At 48.4% G+C, this 17,051-nt stretch overlaps 1 protein-coding gene across 1 annotated transcript in view; it reads left to right on the forward strand.

Moving 5' to 3' along the window:
- The window catches only part of POLR3B (RNA polymerase III subunit B), a 1,940,302-nt gene that overhangs the window by 1,522,916 nt on the left and 400,335 nt on the right, over positions 1-17,051 (forward strand). Inside the window, exon 21 of the mRNA XM_069628254.1 lies at positions 1,032-1,190. Within this exon, the coding sequence (XP_069484355.1) occupies positions 1,032-1,190 (159 nt within the window). The remainder of the gene's footprint in view (positions 1-1,031; positions 1,191-17,051) is intronic.

A 17,051-nucleotide genomic window follows, 5' to 3' on the forward strand; every position in this document is an offset into this window, starting at 1 on the left:
ATTTAAACTTTTGAGTTAACAGTAAAAGAAACACAGCCTTTTACTTTGGACATTTGCTGGGTATCAACCGTTTTCAATGGATAAATGGTGAATGCGCATTTACCGTGCATTCGGAATGACGGAAATACAGAATCCTTATACACCGACAAGGGGAGCAGGGGTTTCGGGGGTGTCCCCCACTCCCCTTGTATGGTGAAACGGGATTCAGGGGCTGCAGCATTATCCCCCACAGGCATAGAAAGGAAAGCAGAGGAAAAATAAAACTCTGAAGAAAAAAAGACCCTGGAACGCAAGTTCCTATTGCAGGGAGATGGGCGAGACAGGCTCTGGAGTGAAGGTAGGTCAGCAGAGAAAGGGTAAGTAAGGATAGAGGGGTTGTGGCTCTATGTGATCACTGTGCGCCTCCCTTTTCGCATTCAGTATGTTTGTCCTCAGGATTACTGGGCGCGCAGTGATCACATAGATCCCATTTGCTGCTCTAACAGATTTGCAGACTGTTTCCTATCTTCTGAGGTCAGGTCATGTTCATGGGTTGAAGATGGTTCACCAAACGGAGAGGAGCCCAAGAGAGAAGAATGCTGAAAACGAGTTCAGCACAAGATGCCTGTACAGGTTTTTTGATTTGTAAATCTCACAAGTTAAAGCATGATCTGTGCTATTCTATTTTTAAATTGATTGGGACCCTCTTCATGTTTGGTGAAATGGCCTCTGAATTACTTTGGGCATCTTTCTTGTAAAGCAGTAATGATGCACGATTAGCTAGTTTTACTTTACGAAAACGTTCCCAGCGGAATAACTGTAAAAGTGCTGACTTTTGGCCCAAATAATCCCAATGAAGCAACGCAGTCTATGATTGTAGTATCGATGCTGTAGGTCGTAGTTGATTGGCTGATTCTTAGCATGAAGTATTTCACCCTCCATCTGATTCATTGTTCATATGATTGAATATCTATAATAATCAATTTTAAACCAGATTTGATGGAAATGATGCCTGCAGTACATGTTTACCTCTTGCCAACTGTGTATTTCAGGCTTTGGACGATGCCTTGTGTACAAAAATGCAAAATGCACATTGAAGCGTTACACAAACCAAACGTTTGATAAAGTAATGGGTCCAATGTTGGATGCAGCTACACGTAAACCAATTTGGAGACATGAAATTTTGGATGCTGATGGAATTTGCTCTCCAGGTAATCGGCTGTTTCATAAAGTAATGGATCGGGCTGTATGTAAACCGAAGTTGCACACTCAGTTTTGGAATTCTGAAATGTCCTTTCTTTTAAATGACCTTTGTATACATTCCCTCCCCCCATGTTTATTTCATGCCATTAACTGGTTGCTACATCACTCATCTTGGGGCTTCTAAATATAGTTTCCTGTCCTTCTAAGGAACAGGTCCACTGCTTTCTTCGACTGTCGATCCAAAAGCAGTGCTTTTCATTGTTAATTGATTTTAATTGCATTTGTCTTGTTTTGTAATGTTATGAAAGTTTTCTCATTACAGCGCCTTTTCCTTCATTTTTATGGACCTCCAAACATTTTGCTTTTATTTTTTTATCGCTCCTGCTCTTTTTGCAATCACTACACTGGCTCTTGCTCATTTGTCGTTGTGAAATTGACATGCCAGTACCGTGAAACATTGTTTCCCCTATTCTTGTTACATTGTTATTACTTTTGGTAACTTTTTATCATTGTACAATGCATCTTCCAATGCAGTAACATGCCCCTTTTGTTTCACCCTAGACTAATACTCGGAGGATGTTTGGTTACTTTAGGTGTGCCTAAGGGACAAGCTGATGCCAGCAGTTACTTTTTGCCATTTTTGTGTGTATTTTACTTTAGCCTTACCACATTTACCACCCTACTGTGGCTAGCGTCCAAACATGGCCGATGCCACAATGTTTTCCGTTGGTCCCAATACCCTCTTTTCTCTAACCCTTCTTCCTGACCTGTGAGGACATGAAAATCCTTATATGGACTTCCAGTACTCAGGAAAGCTGAGGCTTTTTACGGGCTACTGGCCACGTTGGTTTGCTGCCATGAAGTGGGTTGTGACTGTCTTGGTTTCAGTGTGTCTGAATGGTATGCATGAGCTGTGCCACCACTGGTCCTGATTAGACCACTGCTGGAGTATGTGTGTGGGCCAGATCTTGAATTGGCTAGTGGGAGTTTCGGCACTTACCTGCTTTTTGAATAGGAAAAGGATCCCTGCGCCATTCTTTAGAGATCCTAGAAAAAAACCTGAAGGAGTCAAGTATCCTGTCCAGCTGCAAGACATGTGAGGAGACCGTAGACCAGTTGGTAGAAGGCCTGGCAACCAACATTTGCTGTTGTCCTGGAACAGCCCTGTCTTGTTGGTGATCTTCAGCCGTCCCGCAAAAGAGCTGTGATCTTTGGAGAGGAGGGAACATCTATTCTCAATGTCAGCTCGAAGTCCTACGAAGAGGAGTGCCCCAGTGGCTGCCCAGCTCAGTTTGGGCTACTGTGTTGCAGATGTTGCCATGCTGCGTTGAGGGCTGAAACTTTGGGAATCGACAACTTGTGCTACTGGACTCCTTCCTGCCAAATTCCGTGGTTCTAGCATTACGAGGACCCGAGATAGGAGGCAAAGTTGGACCATGTCAAGTGTGTACCCCTGCTTCGCTGTTGTGAGAAGCCAGAAGGTGTATCACCCACTAGTCTCAGGGGATCTGCCACCCAGGGGGCCAGGACATGCCCATCGCTTTTGCACCAAGTTCCTGGGGGTGTAGCAGTGCAGGAGGATCACATGGGTGAGTGTCTTGGGGAGTGGGACACCAGATGGTGAGACGTGGTATCCCCTTCCCTGTAACACCTTTACCCCATCGTACCAGGTAGGATATTTAGGAACTCTCCCCTCCCCCTTTTACTACACAAACACTTTCTGACGGTCTGTCTGCTATGAGGGAAAACAAACTAACACCCGAGCACACACCTGACATGTCCCAATACAATGGCCAGGCAAGGTCAGGCAATTACTGACCATCACACACACCTGACTTCCATTAAGCTTCCCAACACAGATAAAAGGCAGAGCACAAGAGCACACTCTGAGCGAGGCAAAGCACTTGAGGAAACAGCAGTTTCGAGACGGCATTTTAACGAGAGAGGAAAGACGGCAATACAGAAGGGGATCCCAAGGAGGGAAGTTCCCTTGACCTTTACGACAAGGAACCATTACTTTCCTGAACTTTCGAGAATAGAAAGCGTAAGACCAGGAAACCAGGCTGATGAATCCTACATTGTGTGTCGGAGATACCCGGGGCCCTCCTGCGTCAATAATCAAGGCGGGGAGAATCACCAGCCGCCTTGGTACCGTCCTTGGCTCCAAGAACAAAGCAGTGAAATCAATACAGCCGGTGAGTTGGGGAAACCGATACAAGACGGGTCTGTGTTAAAGCCAAGGTTGCAAGCAGCAACATTGTATGGCAAGTGCTGGAACGAAAATGATTGAAACACGTTTGATGAGAAGAGTAAAGTTGAATTGCTGATTAGTGACTGAACTTTAAAACCAGGATACAATACCTTTGACAGATTGGTCCAGCACCGCGTGGGTGCTCAATCGAAGGTCGATGTAAGGTATCCAGCTGAGAAGTGGCAAAAGGGAAAGTGAGAAAAGGTTATAGTAAGAAGAGAACGAATAATTGTGAATTTAACTGGTCCTGCGCCGGGTCAAGCAAAATCGTGCACACAGTCAAAAGTCTTTGATTTTGATGTATTACAGAAATTGGGTCAGAGCCCGACAGAGGGAGACCAATTGAAGGTTTGTGTTACAGTGGGTCTGAGCCTGGCAGAGGGGGGCCCGGGGTGAACAGTAAATCTCCCGAGAAGTTGTATATATGAAATCCTAAAAAGAAGGAAACTTTAATATTTGGCGTGTGGCATCAGGCCCTCTGAAATAAGAGACTGAATGGCAAAGAGACTTTGGCACAGAAGGCCCTGATGTTGAAGTTTTGACCTAAATCCTTGTGCTAGAGAAGCCAGAGAGTTTGCTAAGCTCGAGTTTACCACCTTGTCCCGTGCTGACAATGTGGGGAAGGGAAGCCAACGTCTTGAACATCCTGACCTATCATTTCTTGAACACCTTTCTTTTGCATAACATTGTTTCCCGCACTATTTGTATTTAAAAGTAAGAATTGGCAATAGGTTTATTAGTATAGGTCATTTTATTTTGACAGACTCGACTAGGGCACGCTATTATTATTTGATGGTCGTAGCTTGCTCTCATCTTTAGATTTAGTTTTAGATAGGCGTTTTTCAAACCCAATTGAAGTTCAACAAACAACCTTGAACTGTGATCACTTGTGTCCTTACACTGCATCGGTGGCTGTCATCCGAAACAGCTTTTCTGCGTCCAGTCTTCTTGTGAGAGGGGCCCTGCATCAAGTTCTTCTGCATTCTCCAACCTGAAGACCTTGCACTAGCATTTGTCACCCACCGGAGAAGTGCTCGAACCTGCATGCCCGGGCATCAAGAACAGTAGCTGACAGCAGGAAAAGCAAAACTTGAACCCTCTTCAGAAGACCTGCCAAAACCTAAACCCCTAACTCCCTTCTAAAAGTTTGGTAACTTTTAGAAACATTTGTAACAGTTTGGCTTTGCCATTGCTTGCTTGCGCAAGCATTCTGAAAGTGGGGGGACACTTTTCTTAGCCAGGATAACTTGTCCTCTACCCTTTGGAACTCTTCATTGGACCTCAGTAGTCCTCCACTAACTGTTTATCGTCTCACAAAACTGTGTTGAACTTTGTTGAACTTTTGGGCACAAGGCCCCAGACATCTTAGGGATGGACTTTTAAAGTTAATGTTGTATCTCTGTGGGCCTGTAGTGCTGCATACTAATACTTACCTTCCTTTGCAGGGGTTTGTTATGTATTTTGCCCTACTCCCGTGATTGAATACATGTATCTTTTATTTAGTGCTGTGTGATAAAAGTACATGCTAGTAGTCATTTTTCATAGTCTTATATGACCATAAATAAATAAGTATTTTTATAACTGATTGTCTAAGTGTGTTCCTTGACTGTTCACTTTGTGTACTAAATGAGGACCCCTTACAGGCTTGCCACCTCTCAAGACTTAGCCTTGACCACTCGCCTTGCTACCTTGAACTGGTTTGGCTGGAGCTCCCAGAGTTTTCACTGTCCCTAAACTAGGTTGAACTTCTATACATCTGTATGCCAGACCAGAGTATAGAAAATCAGTGCTAACGTAATCCTTGGGAAATAATTTCCATCCCATTCCTTTATCTTGCTGAAATCTGCATCATTGACAATAAATGGGCTCCCACCCCAATATTAAGCTGTAAATAGACACCAATTTGAGGATAAAGGCGAGTGTAGAGATCCTCCCCAAACCCCCACTCATTTTAGGGAGGGGTCTATGTCTGCCCGTTAGGTAAGCATTGTGTCGATGCAACAATGTCCTATTAAAGTATGAGCCTATCAAGTGGAGCATCTCAGCAGGGTTCCATGCTCGGATGCAATAACTTGCCACACATTCACTGTTTTAATCCATGTTTACCTGCAAAGCTCAAACCCTACAATGCCCATAAAAATGGCAATGTTTACCTGCATACAAGAAAACAATAATGAAGTAAAATGCAATGGTCCATTTGAATGATGACGGCTTGACATGTAAAAACACATTCATTATTTTAAACTTGTTTTAATCTTGTCATGCAAATCAAGCTGCAGGCCTGTATCCAAAATGGACTAAAAGTAGGTGACTTTATCATAGACTCTTTTGGGGTGCATCGTTGTGTCCATAAAGTAGCAGGAGAATTTACAGATATCAAGTTGTCTATTGTTGGGTATAAGCTGTTGGCCAGTGCTTGCTGTAAACCCGCATAACTTTCCATTGTGTTTTGTGAGGAAGTCCCACATTGGATGCTACGTGGTAGGGCTAGTTTGATCTTCGGGTTCAGGCAACAGCATGTAGCATGTGATGTAGTCCACAGAGGAGTTATACAGAGTATCCCCCAAGTTCCACAATCATTATTCTTATGCCAATAGTCTAATTGAGGAAACCTAACAACCACTGGCTGTCTGGAAATGACCTATATACAATGGAAATCAACCGGGGGAGACTGGTTCCTCAAAGAGGTAACCTGCTCAAGTGTCAAAGGTTGAGCCCTAGAGGGACCATGGTACAGGGAGTTGAGAAAGGTGCAAACCGCAAACAAGAGGCAGTTCAAGAAGTTATGGTTACTCCCTCTGGCTTCCCAAGAACGTTCAACGCAGATTCCCCTCCAGCAGGGATGGAACTGACCTGTTTGAGCACCTCAGCAACCCCAGATTTCCCTTGCCACTAGTTAACAGCAGTTCTTCTTTATATCATGGTGAGTTTACTGTTCTCCTTATCAAAAAGGTTCCTATGTTAGCCAGGGAGAACTTTCTGAGGTAAATCCCACTGACTCAGTGCAGAAATGATTGGATGTGAATACTACAGAGAAAGATATGTATACTGAGCCGAAGAGATGTGATGTTTTGGCCGAGGCTGGCTGCAAACCTATTCCAGAACTCTATTATTTATTGCTATAATAGCAGACCCTGGGATGTGGCCGTTTGTTGTGCAAGCCAGCTCAAACGCATGCTGCTTAGGTTTGCGAAAGCTATCTCAAGGTAGGAAATCCTTCACACACCCACCAAAAGTTGTAAGGACTTCTGGGATGAATATTGTGAATGCAAGATGGCGGCCCACATGGAAATAAGAACAGATCTGGGCACAAGCCTGCCTGTCAAACGTCAACAGCAATTGAATTTGTAGTTCCCTAGCGAGCACTCCTGCCACAGCACTCGCTTACTGCATATACCCAGCTGAAGCCAATTAAGTAATTTCGAAGCCCCACAGGTGAGCCCTCCAGAGTGTAAAAATGAGTGTGTGATAGAGGAGGTGTGGGAGTCAAGAGTTGAAGACTTGAGGTATAGGATGGTGCTTGGCAGAGTGGCAAGTAGGAAAGGTGCAGAGGTAAAGGAGGAGCAGGATAAAGGATGGGGGAGTAGATCAGAGAGGAGGAGAAGAAGCAGAAAGGAAGTGGAGGGGAACGCATCAAAGAAAGAGCAAGGAGGGCAGGTAAATGAGTTGAAAGGAGTAATAAAGAGAGGGAGGCAAGAAGTTTAAGGTGGGAGAGGACACGAAATAAGGAGGGAAGAGGGGAGGAATATTTCAGCCTCCCACAGAAGTAGAGAGCGTGAGTAGGAAAGAGGGGGACAAAGGCAGGCAGGCCATAGAAGAGTGGATCATTGAGGAGGGAAAGGTGGAAAAGACAGGAGGTGAAAACCAGAGATGTGAAAAAAATAAATGATAAAGTGGAGAAAGTACCCAAGGAGAGGGACAAGAGAGAGACTGGTTGACAACTGAGCCCTTGGATAACCTAGTGACTTGGTTGAGCAATAGTGCCCTAGAAGGTTCTACACTGCCTACAAAGGGGTTATGCCTGACAAACCTACAGCCCTACTAGCTCTTACAAAAGTTCTTTGTGTCTGTCCCCTACACCTTGTTTAGCCAACCCAAGGCACTAAGGAGGATGGTACTTGTTTTGTTTGAGAAGTACAACATCCTGACAACTTCTATGAAAAGCTGAGCAAGCAACTTCAACAGTCCAGAAAGAAGTGAGGGTCACTTAGGCCGCCAAGGCTATGCGTGAAATGTTGTTTCTTACCAGAAAGGCGGAGAGAAGGAAGGATGTAGAACCACAATCCTGGTCTTAGAGCAGCCTAGTTTGTTTCTTTTTTTTTATTTCCACCAAACCATCTCAGTTAAACCTAATCCCTTTCTTTAACCTGCATTTATGTCATCTGTTGATCTCTCTATTATGACATGTACTTGTAGTCCTACGTATGTGAATGAAAGATTGCACTACAAATACATTACTACTTTGTGTTTAAAGAGCAAGCCTGCTCTGCTGTCAATCTAGAGCATTTTTTCCAAGGGGCTGGATACACCATTTTATAAGGGGTTGCATGTTCTGTGCGGTAATTAGTCCCCCCACTTATTTTATTAGGACCTGTGCCCTGAAGTAAAGATTCACATTTAAGCTGCTAATAACACGCCTTCAATTGATTGCTTTTCTTCTGCAGATTCCTCATCATGGTAGATATCCCTCATCCAGCTCTGCTGTTCAGAAACTTTTTGACAGGGGCCGTAGTGGACCTCGAATCAGCCGTTGATCCGTCTTGTCCGGCTCTCGATCGTCTGCTCCGGAAGTGACGTTGGGCGTTCTATATATAGCACGTAGCAAAACCCTATGCTTTAGTTTCTTTTTTCCACACACTTGCACGCTGCTTCGGTAACATGACTCAAGTTTACTCGACATTCTTTTTGGTATTGTATGTTTTTTTTCTTCAAAACCTCGACGCAATGTTGTCTCCCAGGGTTTCGGGCTGCAAGCAACGCTGCGATTGCGAGGCCAAAGTGTTCATGACCGACCCCCATAACGTCTGCCTATGATGTCTGTGTGTCAGTCACGATATGGAGGCCTGTGTGTCGTGTGCAAAGATGCAGCCGAAATTCATAAATGTGGGGGCCGGGAAACTGGCCTTGGTCCGACCTGTCGCCAAGTCTCCGGCATAGTCGCTCGTCCAATCCTCGGAGCCCGAGACTGAGGAGCCCACTCCTGACAAGGGAAAGGAACGACATCATAAGAAGACCAAGAAACTGTCCCATTCGACGAGCTATTCCTCGTCGTCTTCCTCTCGGAAGAAGCAGCCCCACCGCCAACGACGCAAGTCCAGCTCGCTGTCTGAGCGAGGTAAGCCCTCGGCGGGGCCGTCCACTGGGAAAGAGTGGGAGAGTTTTAAGACTTCAATGTTAGAAATGTTTAAGACGCAAGCTGCTGTAGTAGGCTGCGGCCCCCAACCAGCAATCTTTGGCGGCAAAAGCGAAACTCTGTGCACCTGACCCCCAAGCCAGCCATTCCGTCGACATCATTGGCATCGAAAACATCTTCGGGTGTTACACCTGCCATGCTTAACTCGCCAGAGGGCCGTAAGGCAGAGGCTCCTGATGCCCATCAGTTATCCGAGAGAACCTTCAGCATCGAAAGCTTTGACTTCAAAGCCTATCCTCAAGCCCTCGGCGATGGTTAATTTATGCCGCTGTCGAGATCTGGTTTCTTTGATTCCATGCATTCCATATTTGCATCGATGACCCCGAGGACTCAATCGACCCCGGTTACACGGGAGGCATTGGTGTAGTTTCTTTTCGACAATCAGGCTGGTCTGTTGGCCCTAACTCAGGGTCTACATGATGCCAATGGTCTGGATACTTCCCCAGACCTGGAATTACAGCAAATTCAGCCCTATACCCACGCCAGTGCTAGGTTCAGGGATCTGGTTCAAAGTGTAGTTGACACCCTGGGGTTGAAGGCGTCCACTCCCCCCCTTCAGGGGTATGAGCTTACCGGCATTTTGGACGAGAGTCCTACAGTTGAGCACAATATGCCTTTCAACCCAGCCATTGCGGACCCCTTAACCTCCTTATGGCAGCACCGTTGTACCATTCCCCCTGTGAATGCCAATTTTACAGGGAAGTATAGGCCGGCAAGAGGAGACCCTTCTTTCCTCACCATACACCCTTCCATACAAGCTGCCACTGCCACTATTTCCACCATATCCACGGCATCCACCTTTAATCTGCCTACGTACAGAGAAGGGGAAAAAATCTGATGCTTTGGCCAGAAAGGTGTAGCATGGCGCTCAAAGCCACTAACGTGGCATGTGGTTTTGCCAAATACTCATTTGGTTTATGGAAGGCAGTTGAACATGCTGCTGAATACGTCCCAGAGGGTTCCATGTGGGATGGATTTTTACAGCTGGTGGAGGATGGGAAGGAGGTATCCACGCAGGCGTTGCATTGGCAGAGCAATGGTTTCAGCAGTCGTAATGAGACGCGAAGCCTATCTAACAACTTCTGGCTACTCTCCAAATGTACAAAACAGGTTGCTGGACATGCCCTTTGAAGGTGACATGCTTTTTGGCAGAAAGCAGATGAATCCTTGGTGAAATTCCAGGAGTCGAAATTGGCTTCTAAATCATTGGGACTAGCGGCGCAGCCAGCCAAACCTGCCTTCAGCTTCGCCTGCAGGGGCAGAGGCTATAGACATTATGTGCCCTGTGGCAGGCAGGCGCAGCTCCTGCAAGCCAGGCAAGGGCAGAGATGCTTCTCACACCCTGGAAGGGGCCATGGTCTCTAGAAGCCAACAAGCAGCAGCGGCAGGGTCACCCACACCGACTAAGCCACCTTAATTTCCCCTCCCACGATGCACTGGTTGGTGGATGTTGGGCAGGGCATTCGCACCAGTGGCACGAAATAACTTCCGACGCCTGGGCCCTGCAGTTGATTAGTTGGGTTATTGTCTGCCTTTTCTAAAGAGGCCTCCAGACAGACCTCCACCTACCCCAATTCATCCGGAACAGGAGCTCGAGGAAGAACTGAGAGCCCTGTTGTCGAAGGGTGCTATGGAAGAGGTACCTCCTGATCAGAGAGGGTCGGATTGGTATTCCCGGTATTTCCTGGTGCTCAAGAAGGGAGGAGGTCTCTGTTGCATCCTGGACCCCAGGGTCTTCAACAAGTTCCTGAGGAAGGACACATTCAGGATGGTGACTTTGAGAGAGATTCTCCACGCTCTCGAACTACAGGACTAGCTGGTGTCGATAGACCTACAGGATGCTTATTTCCATGTGCCGATGCACCAAAAGCACAGGAAGTTCTTGAAGTTCTTCATAAGAGACGAGCACTATCATTTCAAAGTGCTTCCCTTTGGGTTGACCTCCGTGCCGAGGGTCTTCACCAAGCTCATGGCGGTAGCAGGGGCGTTGCTAGATCTAGAAAACATCTGGGGCTACGCCAATTTGGAGACTTTCGGGACTGGGGGCTAGCTAGCCTTTTTGGTTGTAACCCCAGGGCTACAGCCAAAAGACCTGACGCTATAGCCCCCTCAGCCCCCTCCCCTAGCAACACCTCTGCGGTCTCATCTAGAGGACACCTGCCTGCTACTACACAAGCTGGGCTTCTCACTCAACTTGAAGAAGTCCCATTTGACACCAGTTAAGCGGCTCCAGTTCATCGGAGCAGTCTGTCATGACCACACAGACCTACACCTGCACCCCATCTAGATGTAGGTACCCAGGTAGGGGTACATTGCTGCCCAAGAAACCAAGCCTAGGGGTTAGTTGGAGGGAGTCCTGGCACGCCTGGCGCATCTTGCAGTCACAGCCACCTTCAAGAGCAGAGTAGGTCGGGACTTCATGGGTCTACTAAGAAGGGCGTGCATTGGGCCATGAAGCACCTTCTACAGTTCTGTGCTGGTGGCTGGGCGTGGTTGATTATATAAGACAAGCCCAGGGCTGCTTCCACGCTTTGCGTTGTTCTGCTTTCTCAAGCAGCATTGCGCTACCGAAGATCCCCGACCCTGAAAGAGAGAGAAGGAGACGAATATCAGAAGGCAAATATCATAGGAGCATCAAGACCCAGCATACCGAACTTACCATGCTATCCCGTGGCCGTATTCCATTGCGGACTCCTCCAAGGAACCCCCACCCGACGGCAGCAGTGTTTCATCCCTGATCTAGGCAGCACGTCTCTTCACATCTCTGCGACCAGAGCAGCTGCAACGCCGGCGCTTCTCACCCCATGCCTCACCTGCAAGGGGAAAGAACAGACAAACATTGGACATCAGGTTCAAGGTGTACAATTAACGCAAAGCGCTCTCTGCAAACCAGCATGCTGTGCCTGCGAAAGAAGTGGAAGACAAACATTTAAGGTGAGTGTAAAAGCGCACAAGCGACGCGCTGCCAGCACGCACGCAGAGCTTAGCAAACAGCTGATCTGAAGACACACAGCTGTTTGGAGGCTTTCCAACGTCGTGCAAGCAGTGCCAACAACAAGACTTACCTGCGCAGTGGTCACAAGCATAAGGACAGCACCAACGTACCACAGGTAGACCAACGAGGTCTAACAGACAATTCCCTTGGCCTCTCGGCACAGAAGGCCAGCAATGAACAACCTCAAGCTGCAGCTGGTCTGAGTTTGAACGCTGAAGCACTAGTGAAGTAACTGGTGTTTCCACGCACAACTGAAGCACAACTACACCGAAGTATAGTGCCCCTGCGAGAGAAAGCAGGATGGAGAGCTCACCATCAGGTGAGCTAACGCCCATTGGGTTGTCCAGGGACACCTAGGTTTGGGCAAGGAGATCTAGAGGGGAACCAGTGCTTAGCCAGTAATATTTCTACTCTTTCACCATAGGTGCAGTGCCCACAGACCGCTTAACATGCACATCCCAGTAGTACCATGCTCCCTGAGGCTCCTGACGCTCCTGTAGAGGCCAGGTAAGCGTAACACAGTCCCAGACACCCAGGTAGGGAAGGCTTTTCCTCCCGAGGAGAAAGCCAGCAACGTAGCCCATATGGTGCATTTGTTTCAGAATTACCCCACTCTTCCAGCAGCTTCCTTCCTCTGCATCTTGGGTCTCATGGCCTCCTGTATTTTTCTAGTGCCAGAGGCCAGGCTGTGTATGCGATCCCTCCAATGGCTCCTGAGGGACTAGTGGCCTCAGTACCTGGGAGCACTCACGAATCGCCTTTCGGTGTCCAGCCAGGTAGTCTGCAAAGTCAGTTGGTGGAACACACACAGCAATCTATTGGCAGGGGAACCCTTCTGACCTCCTTGGCCCCGGCCCGAGTGGTCACGGATGCGTCCCTGAAGGGTGGGGCGCCCACTGCGAAGAATTGTAGGTGGTCTCCATCAGAAGCCAAGTATCACATCAACAGACTCGAGTTGCGGGCCATCAGGTTAGCCTCGTCCTGGCCTCGTCCTGACGGACAACACGGTGGCCATGCACTACCTCAACAAACAGGGTGGCGTGCACACCTGCCCACTCTGTGCAGAGGCAATTCAGCTGTGGTTCTGGTTGCGAGTGAACCAAATCTCGGTCTCTGCAGTGGCGGGGACAGAGAACACCTTGGCGGATGCTCAGAGCAGGCAGAGCACAGTCTCACACTAGTGGGAAGTGTGCCAGGAAGTCATAGAAGAGGTCTTCGCTCTCTGGGGTACCCCAGCGGTGGATCTGTTTGCCACAGAGTCCAACAGGAAGTGAAAACAGTTTTGCTGAAGGGAATTCCCAGCGAACGGTGCACTGGGGCGCGTGTTTATAGTGGATTGGATATTCCCTATCCACTACACCTCCTCCCCGTCCCCCCAGATTCCCGTCATCCGTTGGGTACTAAGGAGGTTGAAGAGATTTCGAGCGACCATGATCCTGATTGCCCCGGATTGGGCGAGGAGGACATGGTACTCCGCTCTCCCGGATCTAACCATCTACCCACCTCACCGGTTGCCGCAGCGCCCGGATCTCCTAACCCAGTTGGAGGGTCGAGTGCTCCATCCGACCCCTGGATTCTCACAACCTACATGCGTGGCACTTGAGAGGATGAGGTATGATGACTACCACTCAGAGGAGGTACTTGAGGTATTGCTGGCTGCACGCAGACCTTCTACTAGATCTAGAGTGTGCAGGTGGAGATTTGAGGCGTGGTGCAGGGAACATGAGACTGACCCTATCTTTTGCCCAACCACCACAGTGATGGAGTTTCTTCTGTCGCTGTCCTCTTCAGGCCTTCAGTTTGCCACAGTCAAAGGCTATTTGGCGGCCCTGTCTGTGTTCAAGAGGTCCCCCAGACCAAGGTTCCTTTTTCACTATTACGGTCATGGCCCATTTCCTGAAGGGCCTTCTCAACAAGTTTCCGCCAACCCCCTTTTTGTAACATCTGGTTATTAACTCATTTTTTTTCATAAACCACACATTACATCATACACAGGAAATAAAGCATTTCTCAATTCAAAATGATCGATCCCCGGCCCTCACTCCATCCCTCTAACATGTATGGAGTGGATGGAGATCGCTCCAATGTCCATCCTGGCCCGCAGGGGGATGCACTGACATGGTGTAGTGCAAATTCTTTATCTCTTAAAAACATTCCTATGCTCCCCCTTCAATCACCACCTCCCCCTATGCCCCCGTAACCTAAACATCATCTACTACTGTAACTGTTTGGAATCAAGATTACTGTCGTTAGTGAAGCGTCCATGGTGTAATCCATGAGTGCGGGTGCTAATGGCCTGTGTGCGATTTCGGCTGTCGCGTGGGTATTGACCTGGCCATGGGCCGCCAGGGATAGAGCTAGGCGGCTAGTGTTATGTATCTGCGGGTTAACTGGTTGCCGTCCTGTCGGGGTCCCCTTCCCCTGTGCTGAGCACGTCCCATGTGGATGGGTCAAGCCTCATCCAATATGTGTGTGCCAGTGCCGGCCTTGGTTGTGTTCAGTCTTCGGAGTGAGCTTTTTTCTATGGAGCCTACCTTGGCCAGCCTGGCAGACCATTGAGTTTTAGAAGGTGCCTCTGTGGCTTTCCATTTCACTATTAAGAGTTTACGTGCAGCAAACATTGCAGCGTTCATGACTTTACATGCTAGATGGTCTGTTTGCCAGTCTTTATAGCTGGCCCCGAATAGCATATTTTCCGTTGGTAGTGGTATGCTGGCCTCTGGAAAGTGGGTGTTCAGCGTAGTGTGTACTATTTGCCAGAATGGTTTGATCTTTGGCCAGGACCGTACGATGTGTCCCATAGTGCCTAGTATTCTGCACCCACGCCAGCAGAGAGACGAAGGCGCTATAAGCATTAAATGATTTTGCACTGGATTTCCTGTTTTTTTTATGTTCAGTGAGGTCCCAGAGAGGGCCGCAAAAAAAAAAGATATATATCTTCAGTCTCTATCTGAATGCTGAGGTCTCTTGACCACGAGTCAGGCAGGGTGGAGTTTCTCCCAACATTGCTCGGGATAACCATGGAATAGAACGTAGATAGGCGTGGGTGCACTCTGATCTTTCGCTCTAGCTCTCATAGGGCGGCGAGAGCCTAGCTGGAGGTCGCTGCCGTATGTCGGGATATTGTGGCGCAGATTGTGCCATATTGAAGCCACTGTCCTGCGTGTAGGTCTAGAGTTTTGCCACCTTCCAAAAATGTTTGTATTGTTGGGCCATCGCGTAGGTCGGTAATTCTGACCTGTGCCCTTTTGAAGTCTTGCTGGGGTGGAGTTTAATCGTCTGATCGAGTGATAGGAGGGTTCTGACCGACATCCACGAGGGTGCCTTTCTTATGTCGACTCTTTGTTGAGATCAGTGTCTATGCCATTGGGTTATGGTCTGGCCCACCGTAGGATGCAACTTTATACGTCGTGGTAGCTTTCTTGGGAGTGATGGCTAGAACATCTAAAGGTATCCAGGGGGCCAACAATGACAGTTCCATCCCTCTCCAGCTAGAGCCATCTTCAGGATTGAGGCACCGTTTGGCCCAGCAGATTTTTGCGGCCTGATAGTAGTCGCGCCATGAGGGTAGTGCAAGGCCTCCATCAGATTTGGAAGCTGCGAGGGCTTTCGAATGTATGCATGCTTTTTTACCCCTCCAGATGAAACTCGCGATCGCAGCCTCCATAGTTTTGTACATCTTTGGACTTGGGGCGCAGGGTAGCATCATAGCTAGATAGATACCTTTGGGCATTGCGTTCATTTTAATGGCATTGATTCTGCCCATCAGAGACAGTGGCAGGGTGTCCATTTAATCGGATCTGCTCGTAACCATTCCACCGTGTGGGGATAGTTGAGGTCCCGGAGGTCTGCAATGCCGGCACTAATGTTGACCCCCAAATATTTCATGTGGCTTGTTTGCAACCAGAACAGGGCCAGTCTGCCAGGGTCCCAGGGAATGTCGGGTCTCAACAGCAATATTTCGGACTTGGTCCAGTTTACCCGGTACCCCGCCATAGGGCAGTACTGCTGTAGAAGGTGGCGCGAGGGAGTTGGGGGGTGTCTCTATGTAGAGGAGAAGGTCGTCGGCATATAGGGAGACCCGATGCTCCACACCGCCTCTCCAGAGCCCCCGCCAATTCTGGTCGGTCCACAGTACCTCAGCAACTGGCTCAATTGACAAGGCATAGAGGAGGGGCGATAGTGAGCACCCCTGGCGCGTGCCTGAATGGAGAGCAAAGGTGGCCGAAGTCAGGCCGTTGCCTCTGGGCCCGGTACAACAGGCCGATCAGATTTATCATCGACAGTCGATGGCCGTAATCAGCGAGGGCCAGGAACGAAATGCCTTCTCATTGTCGATTGTTAGAATGGAGTCCTCTTGACCTGCCTCCACCGCGATGACATGGAGCAGCCTGCGAACATTGTACCCGGAGTGCCGTTTGCGGATGAAGCCTGTTTGGTCATCCTGTATCAGATGGGGCATGACTGCTTCAATCTTTTGTGCCAGGGATTTCGCTAGGATCTTGGTATCAGAATGTATAAGTGATATGGGCCTATATGAGCCACATTCGTTTGCCGACCTCCCCTTTTTATAGGACACCACTATGTTGGCACTCAGCATTGACCTTGGTAGTCGGCCATTGTTGGCTGCCTCTGAAGTACTGCGTGGAGCTTTGGGGCCATATCATCAACGACGAGTTTGTACATATCGATCGGGATACCGTCTGGGCCTGAGGCCTTGCCCGGGGTCATGGCGTGTATCGCCCATTTGACGTCATTCACCATCAGTGGGTGTTTCCAGCGCCTTGTATTGGGCTTCTGTGATTTTGGTCAACTGGATTTAATTCAGGAATCCCTGCATCGCCTGTGGGGGTAGTGTTTCTGGTTTTGCGTATAGATCCGCATAGAATTCAGCGAACCTGGAGTTGATGTCAGTAACCCCTACCACCAGGTTCCTGTCCCCATCCCAAGTAGACGTGATCGCCGTGGTTGCCTGGCGTTGTTTTAGGGCAAGCGCCATCAGGTGCAGCGGCCTATCGTTTTCGGCATAGTATTTTTGGGACCAGCTTGAAAAGGATTTTTGGACTCTAGTGGTCATGGTGTCTTTAATATCTGCTCGAACCCTGCGAAGTGGTAGGAGTGTCTGTTGATCAGGTGTTGTTTTGTGCTGTTTTTCTAGGGCTTCCAGTTCAGTCATCAGTCAGCGTTCCCAAATAAGCCTGCCCATGCAT

Source organism: Ambystoma mexicanum, chromosome 12 (assembly GCF_040938575.1).
Source record: "Ambystoma mexicanum isolate Mex_15411 chromosome 12, UKY_AmexF1_1, whole genome shotgun sequence".
In the NCBI taxonomy this organism is placed as follows: domain Eukaryota; kingdom Metazoa; phylum Chordata; class Amphibia; order Caudata; family Ambystomatidae; genus Ambystoma; species Ambystoma mexicanum.